This window comes from Chinchilla lanigera, unplaced genomic scaffold (genome assembly GCF_000276665.1).
Source record: "Chinchilla lanigera isolate Chin_1 unplaced genomic scaffold, ChiLan1.0 scaffold00090, whole genome shotgun sequence".
Taxonomy (NCBI): Eukaryota; Metazoa; Chordata; class Mammalia; order Rodentia; family Chinchillidae; genus Chinchilla; species Chinchilla lanigera.
Window position 1 is genome coordinate 3263356 of NW_004955491.1, and position 15540 is coordinate 3278895.

The 15540-nt window shown below is 38.8% G+C and overlaps 1 protein-coding gene across 1 annotated transcript in view; it reads left to right on the top strand.

Moving 5' to 3' along the window:
• Positions 1–15540, top strand: part of Cntnap2 (contactin associated protein-like 2) — a 1999509-nt gene that overhangs the window by 1280354 nt on the left and 703615 nt on the right. Inside the window, exon 12 of the mRNA XM_005404887.2 lies at positions 3668–3787. Within this exon, the coding sequence (XP_005404944.1) occupies positions 3668–3787 (120 nt within the window). The remainder of the gene's footprint in view (positions 1–3667; positions 3788–15540) is intronic.

Consider the following 15540-nt stretch of genomic DNA (forward strand, 5'->3'; position numbering starts at 1 on the left):
GAAGGAAAAAAGTAGAGATTCTTGATTACCAAAATTTCCCACACCCGCATGCCTCTAACAAGTCCTACCAACTAACTCCTTGAATGAGGGTCTTAAATGTCCACACATTTACCTAGATATACAGTAACAGTCACCTAGACTTGTTATCATTCAGTCAGTCTTGAAAATGCATCTGCTTCTTCTGGGTTAGCCAACTAGTAGGCCTTTGTTAAAATCAGAATAGGCCAACGAATAGAAGAACTTTAAATTTAGTTTGAATATCTTTTCCTAAACATCTACTCTGTTAGCTCCTATGGAGTAAAATAGAAAAATATTTTATAGACATCATCCTCATGATGATTCATAGTCCTATTAGGAAACAAAATTTTCAACCATTAAATTCAGTGAACGACAGCCAACCAAATTCTAAATCAGCAATAATCAAGTATTAGAGTACAAGAGATAATCAACAATGATTCTGGACTGTACAACAAGACAGACATATTAGTTATGCTTAAAAAGGAGAGATTTCCTGTAGTTCCTGCATTCTGAGAGGCTGAGGCAGGAGAATCATAGGTTTAAGCCCAGCTCAGGACACTTAGCGACTTGGCAAACTCTGCCTCAGAATAAAGTATGAAAACAAAAACTGGGGCAAGGAGGATGTTGAGGATATAGCTCAATGTGAAGGCCATGGATTTCATCAGAGCACAAAAAAGAGGAGGAATTTAAGTCATAGACTGAGAATAAAATGCCATCTATTAAAAGTTTGCCTTGGGCCAGGCACTATGGTAAGCAATCAATGTGGGTTATTTTGTCGAGTTGTCATAATAGAGTCCTGCTTATCCTCATATGGTGGGCAATGGTCCACTATAATATGCTGATTATACTTACTTTCCAGATAAGGCCAAAGGAGATTCTGCTCTTTTGCCCATGTGGTATATAAGTAGTACGTTGTGGAGTTCGAATTCTGACCCAACTCAGTTTGACTGCAGAGCCCTGTTTCTTATCACATCTCCTCAATCAATGACTCTGATTGCAAAGTTGTGTAGCCTGAGAAAGAGGAGGTGAAAGATAAGGCAACCCAGGAGGGATGAGTATGACCTATATGAGTGGTTCTGGGGAAGATATGGTGGAGCAGGGCATAGCATCGATGCTGGCAGCATCCTAAAGCCAAGAAAGCCCTATCAGGATTGTGAAAATTTCTGTATTCATAGGTAGTGATCTGTGACATTGCATTATAAATGTTGAAGAAACACTGCACAATTCTGAACACGGTGCCAGTGGTACTTTAAGACAACACCAACATAAATTAAAAAGCATACTTTGGTGAGAAGTGAAGAGCTAGCTGTCTAGAATGATCCATTAACATAGTGACTATTGAAAATCAAATAATAAGAGCAAGGACTTGGCAGAAGGAGAAGAGAATCATTAATTATTAACTACTACAAATAAAAGGTGAAAGGTTATACTGGCAGATTGGCCATAAAGACTTTAAAGGAAGAGGAAGACTTTAGAAGCCTGACTTGTTGAATTATTTTGAACTATACATAAAAATGTTAATAGCTTGAAGTAGGCTGTCAGTAACTAATTAATAGGGCAGGTAATTTTCAGAGATTATGAGTTTAGGTCATTCTTAACTGTTCTGTGTCCCTCACCACTTAAATCTAGTTGGACTGCATGTGCTGTTGATCTTAAAACCATTCGAGTCAGTCCCAGGTATATTTATTTTAAAGAGAATAAAAATTTTTTAAAAAAAACCTTTAAAATGATACAGAATTGTAAAACAAGCTGATAGGAAACCAACAATGGTTGTTCTATTGCACATTGTTTTCTTCAAAGCAATTGTTCAGATTACCAGATATAGGCATGCAAAATTGGTAAAAAAAAAAAAAAAAAAAAATTAAGAAAAAAATTAAGCATTAACTGTTCCTTTCAATAAATCAACAGAAACCAGTAGTAAAATTATCTTAGCTATCTTGTGTATATATATGTATATTCATCCCCTCCCCCTGAAAGGAAGAAGGAAAGTCCCACCTACTTTACAGTTTGTCATGTTGTTTTGGATCAAATGTTAGTCATCTTCCAACTGGCAATGGTGGTAACAGCCCAGTGCTTTCTTTACCATGCCTAAAATCTATTGTTTCACTGCGTGGATTTTTTTTTTCTAAAGCCTATATCCTATTATGGTATGTAAGAGTTTACATGGTACGGTGTTCAAGATCAGAACAAACATAGCTTATTATCTAAATTAGACACCTAAGAGATTAAAAGTGGACCTACTGATTATTATAAAGGTACAAAATAGGGATGGGCTCTGCTTACCCTTCTAACCACATTCTCTCCCAGTAGCTCTTCATGAGTAAGAAACATCTAAACAGTGAACAAACCCTGCCCCAAAGGTCATGTAACTGGGTTCTACACAGCTAGATTTGCAGAGCTTGATCTGTGCAACTCATTGTAAGCACTGAGAACTGTTTGCAGAAGGAAGAGAGTGCAAGCCAAAGGCATAAATCAAAGAATTTGACAAATGTATTAGTCTAGTGTGTTTTATTGTTGTGAAAATGAAATAGATTTAAAGGTTTAACATCCTTGAAGAGAGAAAGCCACAGAAAGCTAAAGGGAGGCAGAGAGAACTTGATAGAGGAAAAGTTAAAAGAAATGGAAAAGGTCTCAAACTGGACTTCCTGTTTCATAATTTAAAACACAGCAGATTCCAAGTATATGACTCAAGTGTACTTTAGGAAAAGGCTCCATTACACATGGGTCAGGTAGATAGAATTTCACCAGAAATGGTTACACATTCTGTGAAGGGATCTTTCCTATTCTTCATAAATATCAGTGCAGAGCAGTGGGAAAAGGAGAATTTGCAGTAGTATTTTAGACAGTCCTATTACAAAGGAGATATGTAAATCTTCATTTTGTACTTCTGAAAACAGGTGCAGTTTCAGTAGGAAAATTTGTTACAGGCATAGAAACAAAAAGGCAAGTAATGAAAAAGAACCTATAATTTAATTACATGAATGTTTGCTTTTTCAACAAGATTGGATATAATTAAAGTACCTGTAACAAATAAAATGAATCAGGAAAATTTCCTTCCTCACTTTTTTCCCTGAGATAATAGAAGATTAGAAAGCACATATTACTTGTGGAAATTTATGTCAACATTGTGTGTGTGTGTGTGTGTGTGTGTGTGTGTGTGTGTGTGTGTGTATGTGCATGTCTGTCTGTCTATCTGTGACAGAGAGAGAGAGAGAGAGAGGAGAAGATTTTTCTCCCATCTCCTGAGACCCTACCAAAGCAGCCAGTATTTATGATCTTTCAAAATAAAGTCCCTCATATTAAGGAGATGATAGCTATCAATAGGTATAAATTAAGTATGCTTTAATGATCATGAGCATCGATTAGATATGCATTATATTTGTTTTACAATTTATCCATTGCTTTAGTTCTGTTCTCAACTATAAAGCCATATCTGGAACTTTCTATCTAGGTCAGAAAGCCCTATTTAAAACAAGAAAAAAAAAAAAAAAAAACCTAACCCATGAACTTAAATTTAGAGAAAAAGAATGTTCACTCAAACAGGAGGAGGTACCAGTGGCAGTGGCTTGTGGGCTGGCTGTGTTCCTGGGGTGCTGGTCTGGGGAGCTATCGGTTTCCTGCTGCGCTCACACAGGATATTTCTTTCCAGCCATCTACGAGCCCTCCTGTGAAGCATACAAACACCTGGGCCAGACATCTAATTACTACTGGATAGATCCTGATGGCAGTGGACCGCTGGGGCCTCTGAAAGTTTACTGCAACATGACAGGTAACTATGTCATATTTACGTGTTATGAAGATGGCCTTCTAGATGTGTGGAATAAATGGTTCCATGGGTGGCTTATTTCTTCGGTGCAGGATTCTTATCACAACACCTAATAAGTTGTGTGTTGTTGGGGTTTTTTTAAACAAAAATGATGAAGCAGATTTCTAAAGCAAGGAAAATCACAGTTGTCAGACACTGCATTGTCTTAGAAGTCTTTCACTTGAACAATTAGTCATTAACACTTAAAAGAATTCATATTTAAGGGAAAGAGTCAAGGCACTGAAATTGCAAAGTTGAAGTCCACAAGAAGAATGAAGCAACCCACCTCTAACAGCCTAGATGGGGAGATTTGTTTTGCTGCTCAGGTATTTTCCCTGCCCATGCTAGGGGAAGCTTCTAGACTACTCCAGATTCTCCTCTCTATCCCATGGTCACAGAAAGAGCCTACTTGTATACTGAAATCCCTTTTTGCAGTAGCAAAGATTATCTGAAATGTTCATGAAAAATTTTGAAGAGAGAGCCTTGGTTTTGTTTTTCAATTCCATATTAAATTTCAGGGATACAAAATGAAATTGTAGGTTCTTATAAACTCTAACAGAAGTAGATAGATTGTGCATATCTACAAGTTCAGGGCAAATTTTCCATCAGACAGATGGTACATCTTCCTCTCCAAAGCTCCAGGAAAGGGTCTGAGACATGCACTATTTTCAAGACAAAACCAGCACTCAAAGTGAAGTCCTGAGGCAAATGATGCTGAGGAACGTGATAATATGATGCTACTGATAATGACTGCCACATGTGACTGTTTCCCATTTGTCAGGTATCGCCAGTGCTTTATGCAGATACGTGGGTTTGTATCCCAGCTCCCTTAGTCTCTAAGTGTGTAATCTTGGTTGCCTTAGTTAACCCAATAAACCTCAGTACCTTTAACTTTAAAATAGATTAGAAATAACACCTATCTCATAGCATTGTTGTTTGAACAAAATAAGCACAGGTGAATCTTAGCATATTGGCCAACATGCAGCAAAAGATTCCTTAAGAGAAAAATATTATTGTTATCACCATCATTATTATTAATTTCCAAAGGTGTCAAGAGTTAAGTCACTTGGCCCATACCATTCAGGAAGGGTTCCACTTGAAATCTCTCTGCAACCAGTACTTCTTAAATCTGGCTGTGCTTTGTAATGATTTTTCAAGTTTTGTTTTATTGTTCCCTTTTTATATGAACTTCTTGTTTCCACCTCTAGAGAATTTAGTTCAGTAGTTCTCGAGTACAAATAAGACTGTTCAACTACAGTCTGAGATGCTAAGCAGTGTGGTGGACAAGCAAACTGGCTGACAGCCCTCAGCATAACCAGGAAGCTGGGCATGCTACAGAGTGGAAGGAACAAGGACAAGGATATGAGAAGCATGTATACAACATGCAGAGATGATGGTAGCCTGGGAGCCAGAATCCCTACACTTTACATCCACGACAGCAAGTCCAAATGTGCACCAGAGAAGGAATCCACATCCCAGAGATTTGGCCCAAGAGTACTCAGATAGATGCACTTGTCAATATACCAAACCCTTTTTTGTTTATTATCATTTTAATCTTACTAGACCTGAAGTATAATCTACCAAAATTTGGTTTAATTTATAAGAATCCTGACCTTGGCATCTCCTAATATACATAAATTTATATCTTCCTTAAAGTCAACTAGTAGGCTCAAGGGAAATTAGGAAATGTTGATTGGGGCTGGACAGTCAACAATTTAGTGGTTTTCCCACATTGATCCCAAGGGAAAATAAGTAAAACAAAACTGTGATATTTTCACTCCTTATATCAAGGACACACACAATGATGAGCTGGTGTACTTTTGAAAGAGCTTATCTTTTTGGAATGGGACACCTCGCTCAGTAACATAGAAGCATCTGTGTCACTATCTTCCTCACAGATCATGTCCATAGTGTTGCCCTATGCTCCAGGTGAATCTGAACAAGAAGGATTACAACCTTGCACAGTTAGAAGATTTTCATTCTATCCATTCAAATAGGTATAAGCGTCATTGTGTACAAGGACCCTTGAAAACTCTTGCCTGTTGATTAGCAGGGATTGTTTAGCCCTTTGCTACTCTTTTCCTTCCTCTGGGAAGAATATGCACTTACAATCATCAACAGAGTATGATACTACTAACCTTGTCTTGAGACAAGAGATTTGTAATAAAGAAGAGAATAACAGCCTAAAATGTTCTATAATACTTTTTCAGTAGTGGAGATTAAACCCACAGTCTTTACACTGAACTTCTTTCCTAGGCCTCTTGTTCATGCTTAAGCTATTAAATTGTTGCCCAGGCTGAGTTACAAATCATGGTCCTTCTGTCTCAGCCTCCTAGAGTGCTAGGTTTCCAAACATGCACCATCATGATGGACATCTATAAATTTGTGAAATATTACTGTCATGAGAAATTATATGTGCACTCAAAATTTAAAGGAAAAAAGGAGAAATGACGCTCAAAAAAACAGAAGAGAAAGGAGCCTCATAAGTTAAAGCCTCAATATATGGCTGGAGCACAGAGAGCCCAAGAGTGGGGCTCTTGTGAAGTGGGGAGATACCCAGGGTGATAGTCCACCAGCAGTAACGGTTGGAGGGCAGAAAATAGAAGTTTAGTTTCTATTGTTTCAGCTATTTTTCAATCACAGTAGGTAGGAATCCAGTAAGACATTTTGAGCAGAATGAGAAGACTTTGCATGCATTTAAAATGGACACTCAATGTGTTATGAGAGGCAGATAGAAGTCTGGGGACCATTTTTGAAGTTATTGTAAAAACAGAAAGAAGAGAGGAGCCTCCTGTGGACCAGTATGGTGTCAGTTTGAGTGATGAGAAGGACATAGACTTTAGACCTATTTTAAAAGTGGAATTGGAAGGATTGGCAAAAGACTGAATAAGAATGGTTAGCAACAGAGAGTTATCCATCACAAATCCTAAATTTATGGATCAAATAACATGGTGACCTGCAGCCCCATTAAGGAGATGTGGAAAAGGAAGAGGAAAACAGATTTAGAGGAAGGTAAAGCATTCAGTTTTGACCTAGTTAAATGTCAAGTGCTGTGTGTCATCTAAATTGAGAAGCGGACTTTGCAGTTGGGTAAGCCCCAAAAGCCCATTTGGGTTAGAGATAGAAGTGGGTTCATTGTTAGTCTATGCATATATGAGGATCAAGAATATCATTGGGGCATGAGGTTAACAAAGAAACGACATCTTAGGGATGAACTTTTATACCATAACTAGAGATTCGGCTCCTGGTGAGGAAATACTGAGAGTGGTGAAGGAACAGTATCTGAAATCATTTGGGACAAATGTGTCACCTGTGAGGCTGTTATAATGACTGCTGGGGTCCAGAAGAATGATTAAAAAGTCTTAGAGGATGTAGAGCGACAGTGAATCAATGCAAAAGTATTTTGTGGATGCAGTGAGATACCGGACGTATGGCAAATTGTAGCAACTAGGATGCAGGAAATTTGCCATGGTCATAGCTATCCAAGGAGCGCATGATGAGCTATCTAAGGAGCTCATGTAGACCTACGGGGGGAACCATAGATTGAGCTACGTTTCTTGGAAAACATGGATTCTCTAAGTGACAGAGAAATTTGAGTTCTGCACAGCTGGAGTTGAAAAGAAAAATGGATAAATTTTTCACTTAATCATTTGTACAAAATTCATCATTCTGTGAAAGTCAAAGCCTGGTTTCCTGTTAAGATACATCATAAAATGCAGTCGTAGTTATCCTAGATTTCCTTCTCCACTCCTATCTTGTCTTTGAAAATTTGTTACCATAATTTTTAAGAATTATACTACCTCAAATTTCTAGCATTTTCCTCTTTTAATTGTACATTGCTTTCTAATATTTTAATTTCGTATTTCTATTTTCTTCAGATATCTACCAACATTCTCTCCATAGAAACCTTGAGCTTTTGTATTTCAACCTTCATTTAATTCTTCCCACCCAGTGAATAATAACAATAATACATAAAGCCACTTCCTTAGAACCTTATTGCCTATCCCTAAACTAAAAATAATGCTTTTCTTAATAGTCTATCCTCTAATTTTTGTCCTCTATAACTCTTTGCATTCATGTTTAATTTCCTTAAAATTTGAATAAGCAACTGTGCTTTAGCAAGTGAAGTTGAAAGTCCAAATAAAGAACACCTCTTGCATTCTTCCCAGCAATGGTTTTGCAGTTTTATCAGAAAGCCATTAAGTTTGTTTACATAATTTGTGCTTTATAAAGCCCTGGGATTTAGCTGATCAAATTCTATTATCCTGTATAATGGTAAAAGCTGCTCATGTCTTTTTGATCTAATATTTATAAAGAGCTTGCTGCTCAAGTTCTTAAGCACTTGCACTGGGTAATATTATTTTATTTCTTATTATGCTTCTCACAAGTTTCAGGAGTGAAGTCTCTGCAGAACAGAAGTCACTGGGGTGGCAGACTTGGGGTCTAGTCTATCATAAACCAACATACCCCTACTCCCCACCTCAGAAAAGCCAATGCATTCCTTCCCTGTGGTATTCACTTTCTTATGAATACTAATAATAACACATTTATTAGCCCATAGCCCTTGTGGATCATGAGCTGAGTTGATTGCTCATGGTGAACTAGGCTGAGACCAAGCTGCTCTCTCATACTTGGGCTCTCCTTAGAAGTCTTCCCAAGCTGTTGAAAGATTCAGTTCCTTGAGTTTTGATACTGAGGTCTTGTTTTCTTGCTGTCAGCCATGGATTGTCTCTTATCCTCTGGAAGTTGTTCCTAGGCCACAGTGAAAGGGCTCTACAGGTGCAGCAGGACACCCCTGACCACCAAACCCTCCTCCAGAGCCCACTTGCTAGGTTTTCCCTACCCAGGTTAATATCCATTAGATTAACTCAAGACCAACTGATTGGACACCTCCATTACATCTGTCCACTCCCTTTGCCTTCACCATATAGAGTATCTTACTCCCAGGGATGATAGACTCTCATATTGGCAGTCCCCACCCACTTGATGAGAACTGGGAGACTGAGGTAGGCGAACTGCAAATTCAAGCCCAGTTTGACCAACTTAGTGACTAAGCATGACCCTTTCTCAACATCAAAAAATAAAATAAAACAACACAAAACAAAGGACTGGAGGTGCAGTTTAGTGTGGAATCCCTGGGTTCCATTCCAGTACCACAGAAGAAACAAAGAGAGAAGGTCACATCTACCCAGTGGCAGCAACCTGAAAGGCCCTCTTAGAATTCTGCTCACAGTACTTACCCATGTGCCTCTGCACATTATTTACAACTCCAGCAAGTGTTAACCTGATGTGTTAGGCACCGTGCCACATTTTGTAAAATTTTAAGCTTTATTAACGTCATATAATAGGAAAAAAATTTATAATGTAAAATGCAAACATAAAATTGCTTACCAGCTAGAAATGAAAATTATTGACTTGTTAGGAAACCTAGGACTGTGATTGCACATGTCGTGCTCACCACTACATATATTATTAAGGGCAAACTAAACAGTAGGCAGGCTGTAAGAATGCGCACACACTAATTCCTCCAATAACTCACAGCCGTCTTCTAGGTAGCTAGTATTACTATTATTCCCATTGTTTGGGTGATTAGACTACAGCTCAAAGAAGGGAAGTCCTGGGTGTACATGTAGTAGGCTGTCGAGCTTGACTTTGTAATTTGTGTGATTCAGAGCCACTTTGTAATGTGCGTGTGCGTGCGTGCATGTGTGTGCAGATTAACATATGTACATGAACAGCACTCTTCATTTGGCATCCTGTAATACATTTCATAATCCATTTTCTGAAATGAGCATTCCTTAGTCGGATCTCTTTATTATCATCAAAACTTCCTTAAACAGCTCCAACTCATTATCTGTGGTTTGGACAACATTTTTGCTATAAACTATTTACTTCTTAATTGTCCAACTAATGCCTTGGGGTTTTTAATCAGAAAGCACATTGTAAATGATATCAGTGTATAAACCATTAAGTAATTATTATCATTTTTAGTTCATAATTCAACTAGAAATATCTTCTCTAATGCAATTTTTGGAAAGCTTTGTAGGATAGCTGGTATATTTCCCGGGTACCTGGGTATTCATCCCTTAAGGTCTGAGCCCAAGTTTGGGGATAAATTAAATTCTGTCCCTGACACCTGTATAATTTTTCAGTGGAAGTCAAGCTAAATCTAACAGAAGCTGGTTTGAGAACATAATAGGAATTGTATTCGGTATGATCCATAATATTTATAGTGCCTGTTTCTTTCCCTTAAAAGGCATGTAGGTAGAAATGAGGACACAGAGAGCTCTCCTACTGAGTGTGAGGGCTTGTGGGCACTCACAAGTGGATCCTACCCCTTCTTCTTCCTGTTAGAGCTGTATCTCTCGTGTGTAGGGGGCGAGAAGTAACAGCCTCAGATATTGGCTTCTTCCATCTGATTTCTCCACATTTCTATTTTTTCTCATCAAAGCCGTTTTCTCTCCTTTGTCTGTCTCCTAACCCAGTTTACCTCCTCTGTATTTAACCTGCACAGACTCGCTCTCCTCTGCCTTCTTTCAGGCCCGTCATCTTCTCCTCTTTGCCGACCTCTCACAAGCCGTCTTTGTTATAAACCTTTGTAATCACTCAGCAACTCTGGCTTCACGCCTTCAGCTATTTCAGTTCCTCACAATCAGTATAAATCTTTGAATTCAATTCTGTTCATACAGCTTCAATTGAAAATCTAGGAACCAACTCACTGATCAAACACAGCCAGTGAAGAACTCTCCTCCGTGACTGATTACCCTCTCACCCAAGACTGTCTTTCGGATTCACACTGAATCTATAGACGACTTCCAACTGCCAGGCTTTCCTTGAAATCACTTCTTCACTGGGTGTCGCTCCCGCTGATAGGTTAATACTACAAAGGGTCGCAAATGGTTTTCGAGATTGAAATCAAGAAAGAGAGAAGAAAACTGGAAGAGGTGTGGAGAGGCACAAACCACAGGCCAAACTAGGGAAGGAGACAAAGGATGTCAGGTAAAATGAAGACCAAGTGGCTTCCATCCTGGATAGCTACCTCAGTCTCTTCTGGATCCTACAAAATGGTAGCCAGATGCAAGCGTGCCTTCCTTCAGATATTTTCATACAACCTACAGCAACATTATTTCAAATAAGCAACCTTTTTGGAGTAATTTCTCTGCTCAGAATCTGAGCATGGCTTCCCGTTGTCTGTGAGTGGGGACAGGAAGATCAGTGTTGTCTGATGTCTGCAGCCTGAAATTCTGGTACAGTCACAAAAACGAACTGTTCAGATAGGATGAATAAAACACTGAAGCAAACAAAACCCACCTTGGGAAATCCAACTGAGATCAGCTCATTGCTTTGTGATTCAAATCCCAAAACCACAGGAATAATCTCATGCTTTTTAACTAGAAATTTCTCTCTTCTGGCTAAGCCTAAAACCACTAATGACTGCGCTTCTGTCCCTCAAAACCCTAGGTTCTTCACACCTGTGGGTTGCCTTTCATTCCTTCTGAGTAAATAAATGTCCCTAACAGAACGTCCCTGGAAATTTATGGAGAGAAACTTCTATCGCAGCTAATCTCTCTTTTGATCTTGTGCCTTTGTCTAATTACTGCAATCAAGAAAGTTAAATTAAAAAATTTCACTGATACTATATCTTACCTACCCTGGCAAATATTTGAAGTCATGTGTCGTGGAAGTGATTGAAGCTAGACACCCTGAAGCTCATCCCATCAACACTTGCTGCGTATCAATCACTGTCTCACTAATGAAGAGTGAGAAAATAACTTTGGAAAAGAATATCCCTGCAGATAAAAGCATCAAACGTTTCTTTAATTTACATACAGACAACTTCATGTGAACTGACCTCTCTGCGTAATTATTAATCTCATATTCTATTTTTATTCATATTTTTGAACGGACAAAATTAAAAGGTGAGACTAGGTAAGAATTTGCTTGGTCATCTTCACTATTATCACCAATATTATTTTTCATCCTTTTTGCCTGTATGTGCAGCCACTTCATTCTGTCTTCCCCTGGCCCACATTTGCCCATTTTGCTTTTGAGATCACGTGGTATAGCTCTAGTGTTTCTGGCTATGATGGGGCAGCCTGATTTTGAGAGGTGGAATGAATGTGCAGGCTGCTCTAGGCAGTTGACTAGTACATCGTCAAGGTCAAGCAGGAGAATAGAATCTGGCATACCTGTTCTCAGGTTTCGGATGTCAGGAAAGTAACCATAGGCATTGTGCTGATATTTCTCCTTGATCCAGCTGATGCTGTTGCTCTCTGTGTGTGGAGCATGTCACCATCACGAAATTCCCTGCCACCCTGTCTGGCCATTTAAGAATGTCCTTGGCTGGCCAGTCATGGCTCCAGCATGCCCGGGATCCCAGCACCATGGAAGTCAAGGCAGAAGGATTATTGCCCTGGACTATATAGTGAGTCCAGGCCACCCTGAAATGCATAGTGAGACCCCTCTCAGAAAAAAAAAAAAGAACAATTTCCTTGTCTCCCCTCTATTGAAAGTAATACTTTCCATCGTCCATGTTTTCTTCAGTCTATTTTTACTTTGTCTTTTAGAAATCTCAAATTTCTCTAGTAGCTTCTTGATCCTATGGTCTTAATCCTTCCTGATGCTATTCTCTCTGACAGTAAGAATTTTCTTTTTGTCACACATGTTCTAAAATTTCGCAAAGATCTAGCTTGGAAGAGCTCCACCCTCACTCATTGGCTGGGAGCTCATTTTCACTTAGGCAACTCATGTCCTGAAAATTTTTTTATTTATCTTTGCATGATTTGTATTTCCTATGATTTCTCTACTCTCTCTTTCCAGAATGACTTATGTTATAGTTTTAAATCACTTCTTTTTTCTTTTTGAAAATTTCCTTTTTTTTTTTTTTTTTTTGGTTTGGTTTTTCTCCAGTCCCAGGAACCAAACTCACGACCTTGCACTTGCCAGGCAGGCGCTTTGCCGCTGAGCTAAATCCCCAGCCCTGAAAATTTCCTTTTTTATACCATTCTATTTTAGCGTTTCGGGAAAGCAAAATCTTTATTATATCCCAAGTATATTAAATATATTAATATTTTAAGACATTAAATATTTTTATATCCCAAGGATATTAAATGTTTTTGAGTTTAAGTTTCTATATTCATTTTTTCAGTTTTTTCCTCTTGCTTTTCACAGGCTTTATCCGATTCCTGATCAATATTAGCTAAGTGTTTATTATTACGAATGAGAAGGTCTTGTTGACTTTGAATTCCACTCTAGGTTAGAGTGACCATATTATACCCCCAGTAGAGTCTCATTTTACTCCAATTGCCCTCATGTAATTATTAAGAGCTGTTATGGCTTGTAGCTAGATGTCCTCCCAAAGCATCATGCAGTCATATGTGGGGCTTTTTCAGTGGTATCTGGATCTACAGTGTGTGATGCTGGGATCAAGGGTGTGTGATAACTGAATCAGCCCACCAACTGGTTGGACATAATTGTGGGTAGGATCAGCATGCCCTGCTCTGGGTGTGAGTGCCACCTGCGTTAAGGCATAGAAAGAGGGCTAGTGTCCTTGGTCATCCTTTGCTTGCTGTTTGCCTTCTGCACACCCTGCTTACCATGGTCTGTTTCTCTTCTGCGTGGCCCTCTGCAGTGCTACCCTGCCTTGGAGCCAGTTGACTATGGACTGAAATGACTACAACCTATGAGGTTCCATAAACTTTTCCTCCTTTAACTTTGGGTGTTGGGTATTTTTTCTCAGCCATGAGAAAAGTTACTAACACAATAGCTCTCCATTTTCCTACCATTTGTGTCTTTGCTTGGAAAATGAATTATTTGCTCATCTTCCCATGAAAGAAACTGGGTAGTCCAGTTTTAGACTCAGGCTCCCCTGTCAACAATTTTAGTCCTTCCTTTACATTGGTCAGATTCTCTAGAAATACATTTCTTCATTTCTTGCCTGGAGGACGCTGACCTTGTTGCCATTAATCTTGGAACCATTTAGAGGAAGAATTAGGGAAATAATCCCTATGATCTATATGGTCTCTATGTTCTTTACTATGCTTAGTATTTCTCAGTGGGGAGAATAAACTTCCAGTTATCTGTCAGGGTGAGGGAGGTGAAATCAGTCAACCACAAGGTCGGAGAGGGGATCTACAGAGTTGCTATGTGACAAACAGCATTAACCCAGTTCCGCATTCCTGGGAGAATGTCCTTGCTGGGTCAGTTGGGTTGGTCCTCATCATTTCACACTGTCAGGTTATGATTCTTTTTTTTTTTTTTTTTTTCTCCAGTACCAGGAACCAAACTCACGACCTCACGCTTGCCAGGCAGGCGCTTTGCCGCTGAGCTAAATCCCCAGCCCCGATTCATTATTTTAGATCTACTAAGTCAGCCTATGTCCATTTGCTTTCCAGCCTCCACAACTGCATTCCTATGGTTCACCCGTATTTTCCCAGTTCTGTGAGAGACAGAAGATATATGATAGATATGGCTGTAGACTGACATGTGTGTGTGTACTAGAGATATGTTATATATAACATATATGTATTTATATGTAGATATGTTGTCCATGCATAGGCATAAGTATGCATGTAACGTTCTAGCTTTAGTAATATATTTAGGAGGCTAACATAGGTATAGGTCAGTGTCTCCTCATCATGCTAATCCAGAAAACTGTTATTCATATTTAACTCTATAATGTAAGAAAATAACAGCCAATGTGAATTTTAAAATGATCTCCTGCCTTATGCTTTTCTTCTTCCCTTGGGAACCCACAAGCGATATTTCTACTCACTACAGCATTTTGTTGTACTTTTGCTTCCACACCTACTTGGTAATAAGTCAACCACAAGGAGGAAACTGACCAGGGAACACAACTGATTGAAATGTTTTCTGGAGACAAATTATACAAGTATAAAGGGACACACCATGCAGCAGATGCTTACTCCCTTGGGAAAGAGAATTTCCCTTGGGTATCATGGGCTCCACCACTTCTACTCCCTTCAAATTTTCCTTCTTTTGAAAGTTCCAGATTCTCTTTATGAAATGATTTACTATCTTCATCTACAATATGCACTTTTAAGCCTTTTGAAATCTTGACCTCCATTCCTGTTGATATTGGTAGAAAAACATATAGCATTTGGGTATTTCTCCACTGTTGAAAGTTTAACCATACAGTTGTCTGTGTATGATTGGGATGGGCAGTGATCAGGCCTATGTGGAGGCTGCCTCAGATGCTGCGATGTTGCAATTATGTTATCTCTCTGAATGGTCATTTCTTCTGTTGTCAGTGATTCCAATCTTGTTTAGTTATTTTTGGTCTGTCCTGGAAAATAAAGGCAGGTAAGGGCTTAACTGCATACAAAGAGATTATAAAGAAGATGGATTTTCAAGATTTGCATTGATCCACCCCTCCCCATTTCAATGGACAGAAAACTAATGAAACATTTGGAAGGACCATCACGGTCCTACTGACCATCTGACTTACTGTGGCAATGCCATTGAAAGAGGTTTTCAGGGCCCATTCAATTTGCCTTCAGCTCTGTGAATATGGCCTTATTCATATAGATTGCTCTCCCTTTAATGGTAGTGTAAGTAAAGGAAAGAAAGAAACAGCATTCACAAGCTAAGGCATTCTTGTTCAGGATTCCTACATCACGATGTTTTAATAGATAGCAAGTCTTTTAAAGGGTTTCCTACTTAAAATGTTGTTGCTTTAAAAAGGATATTAATTTCTG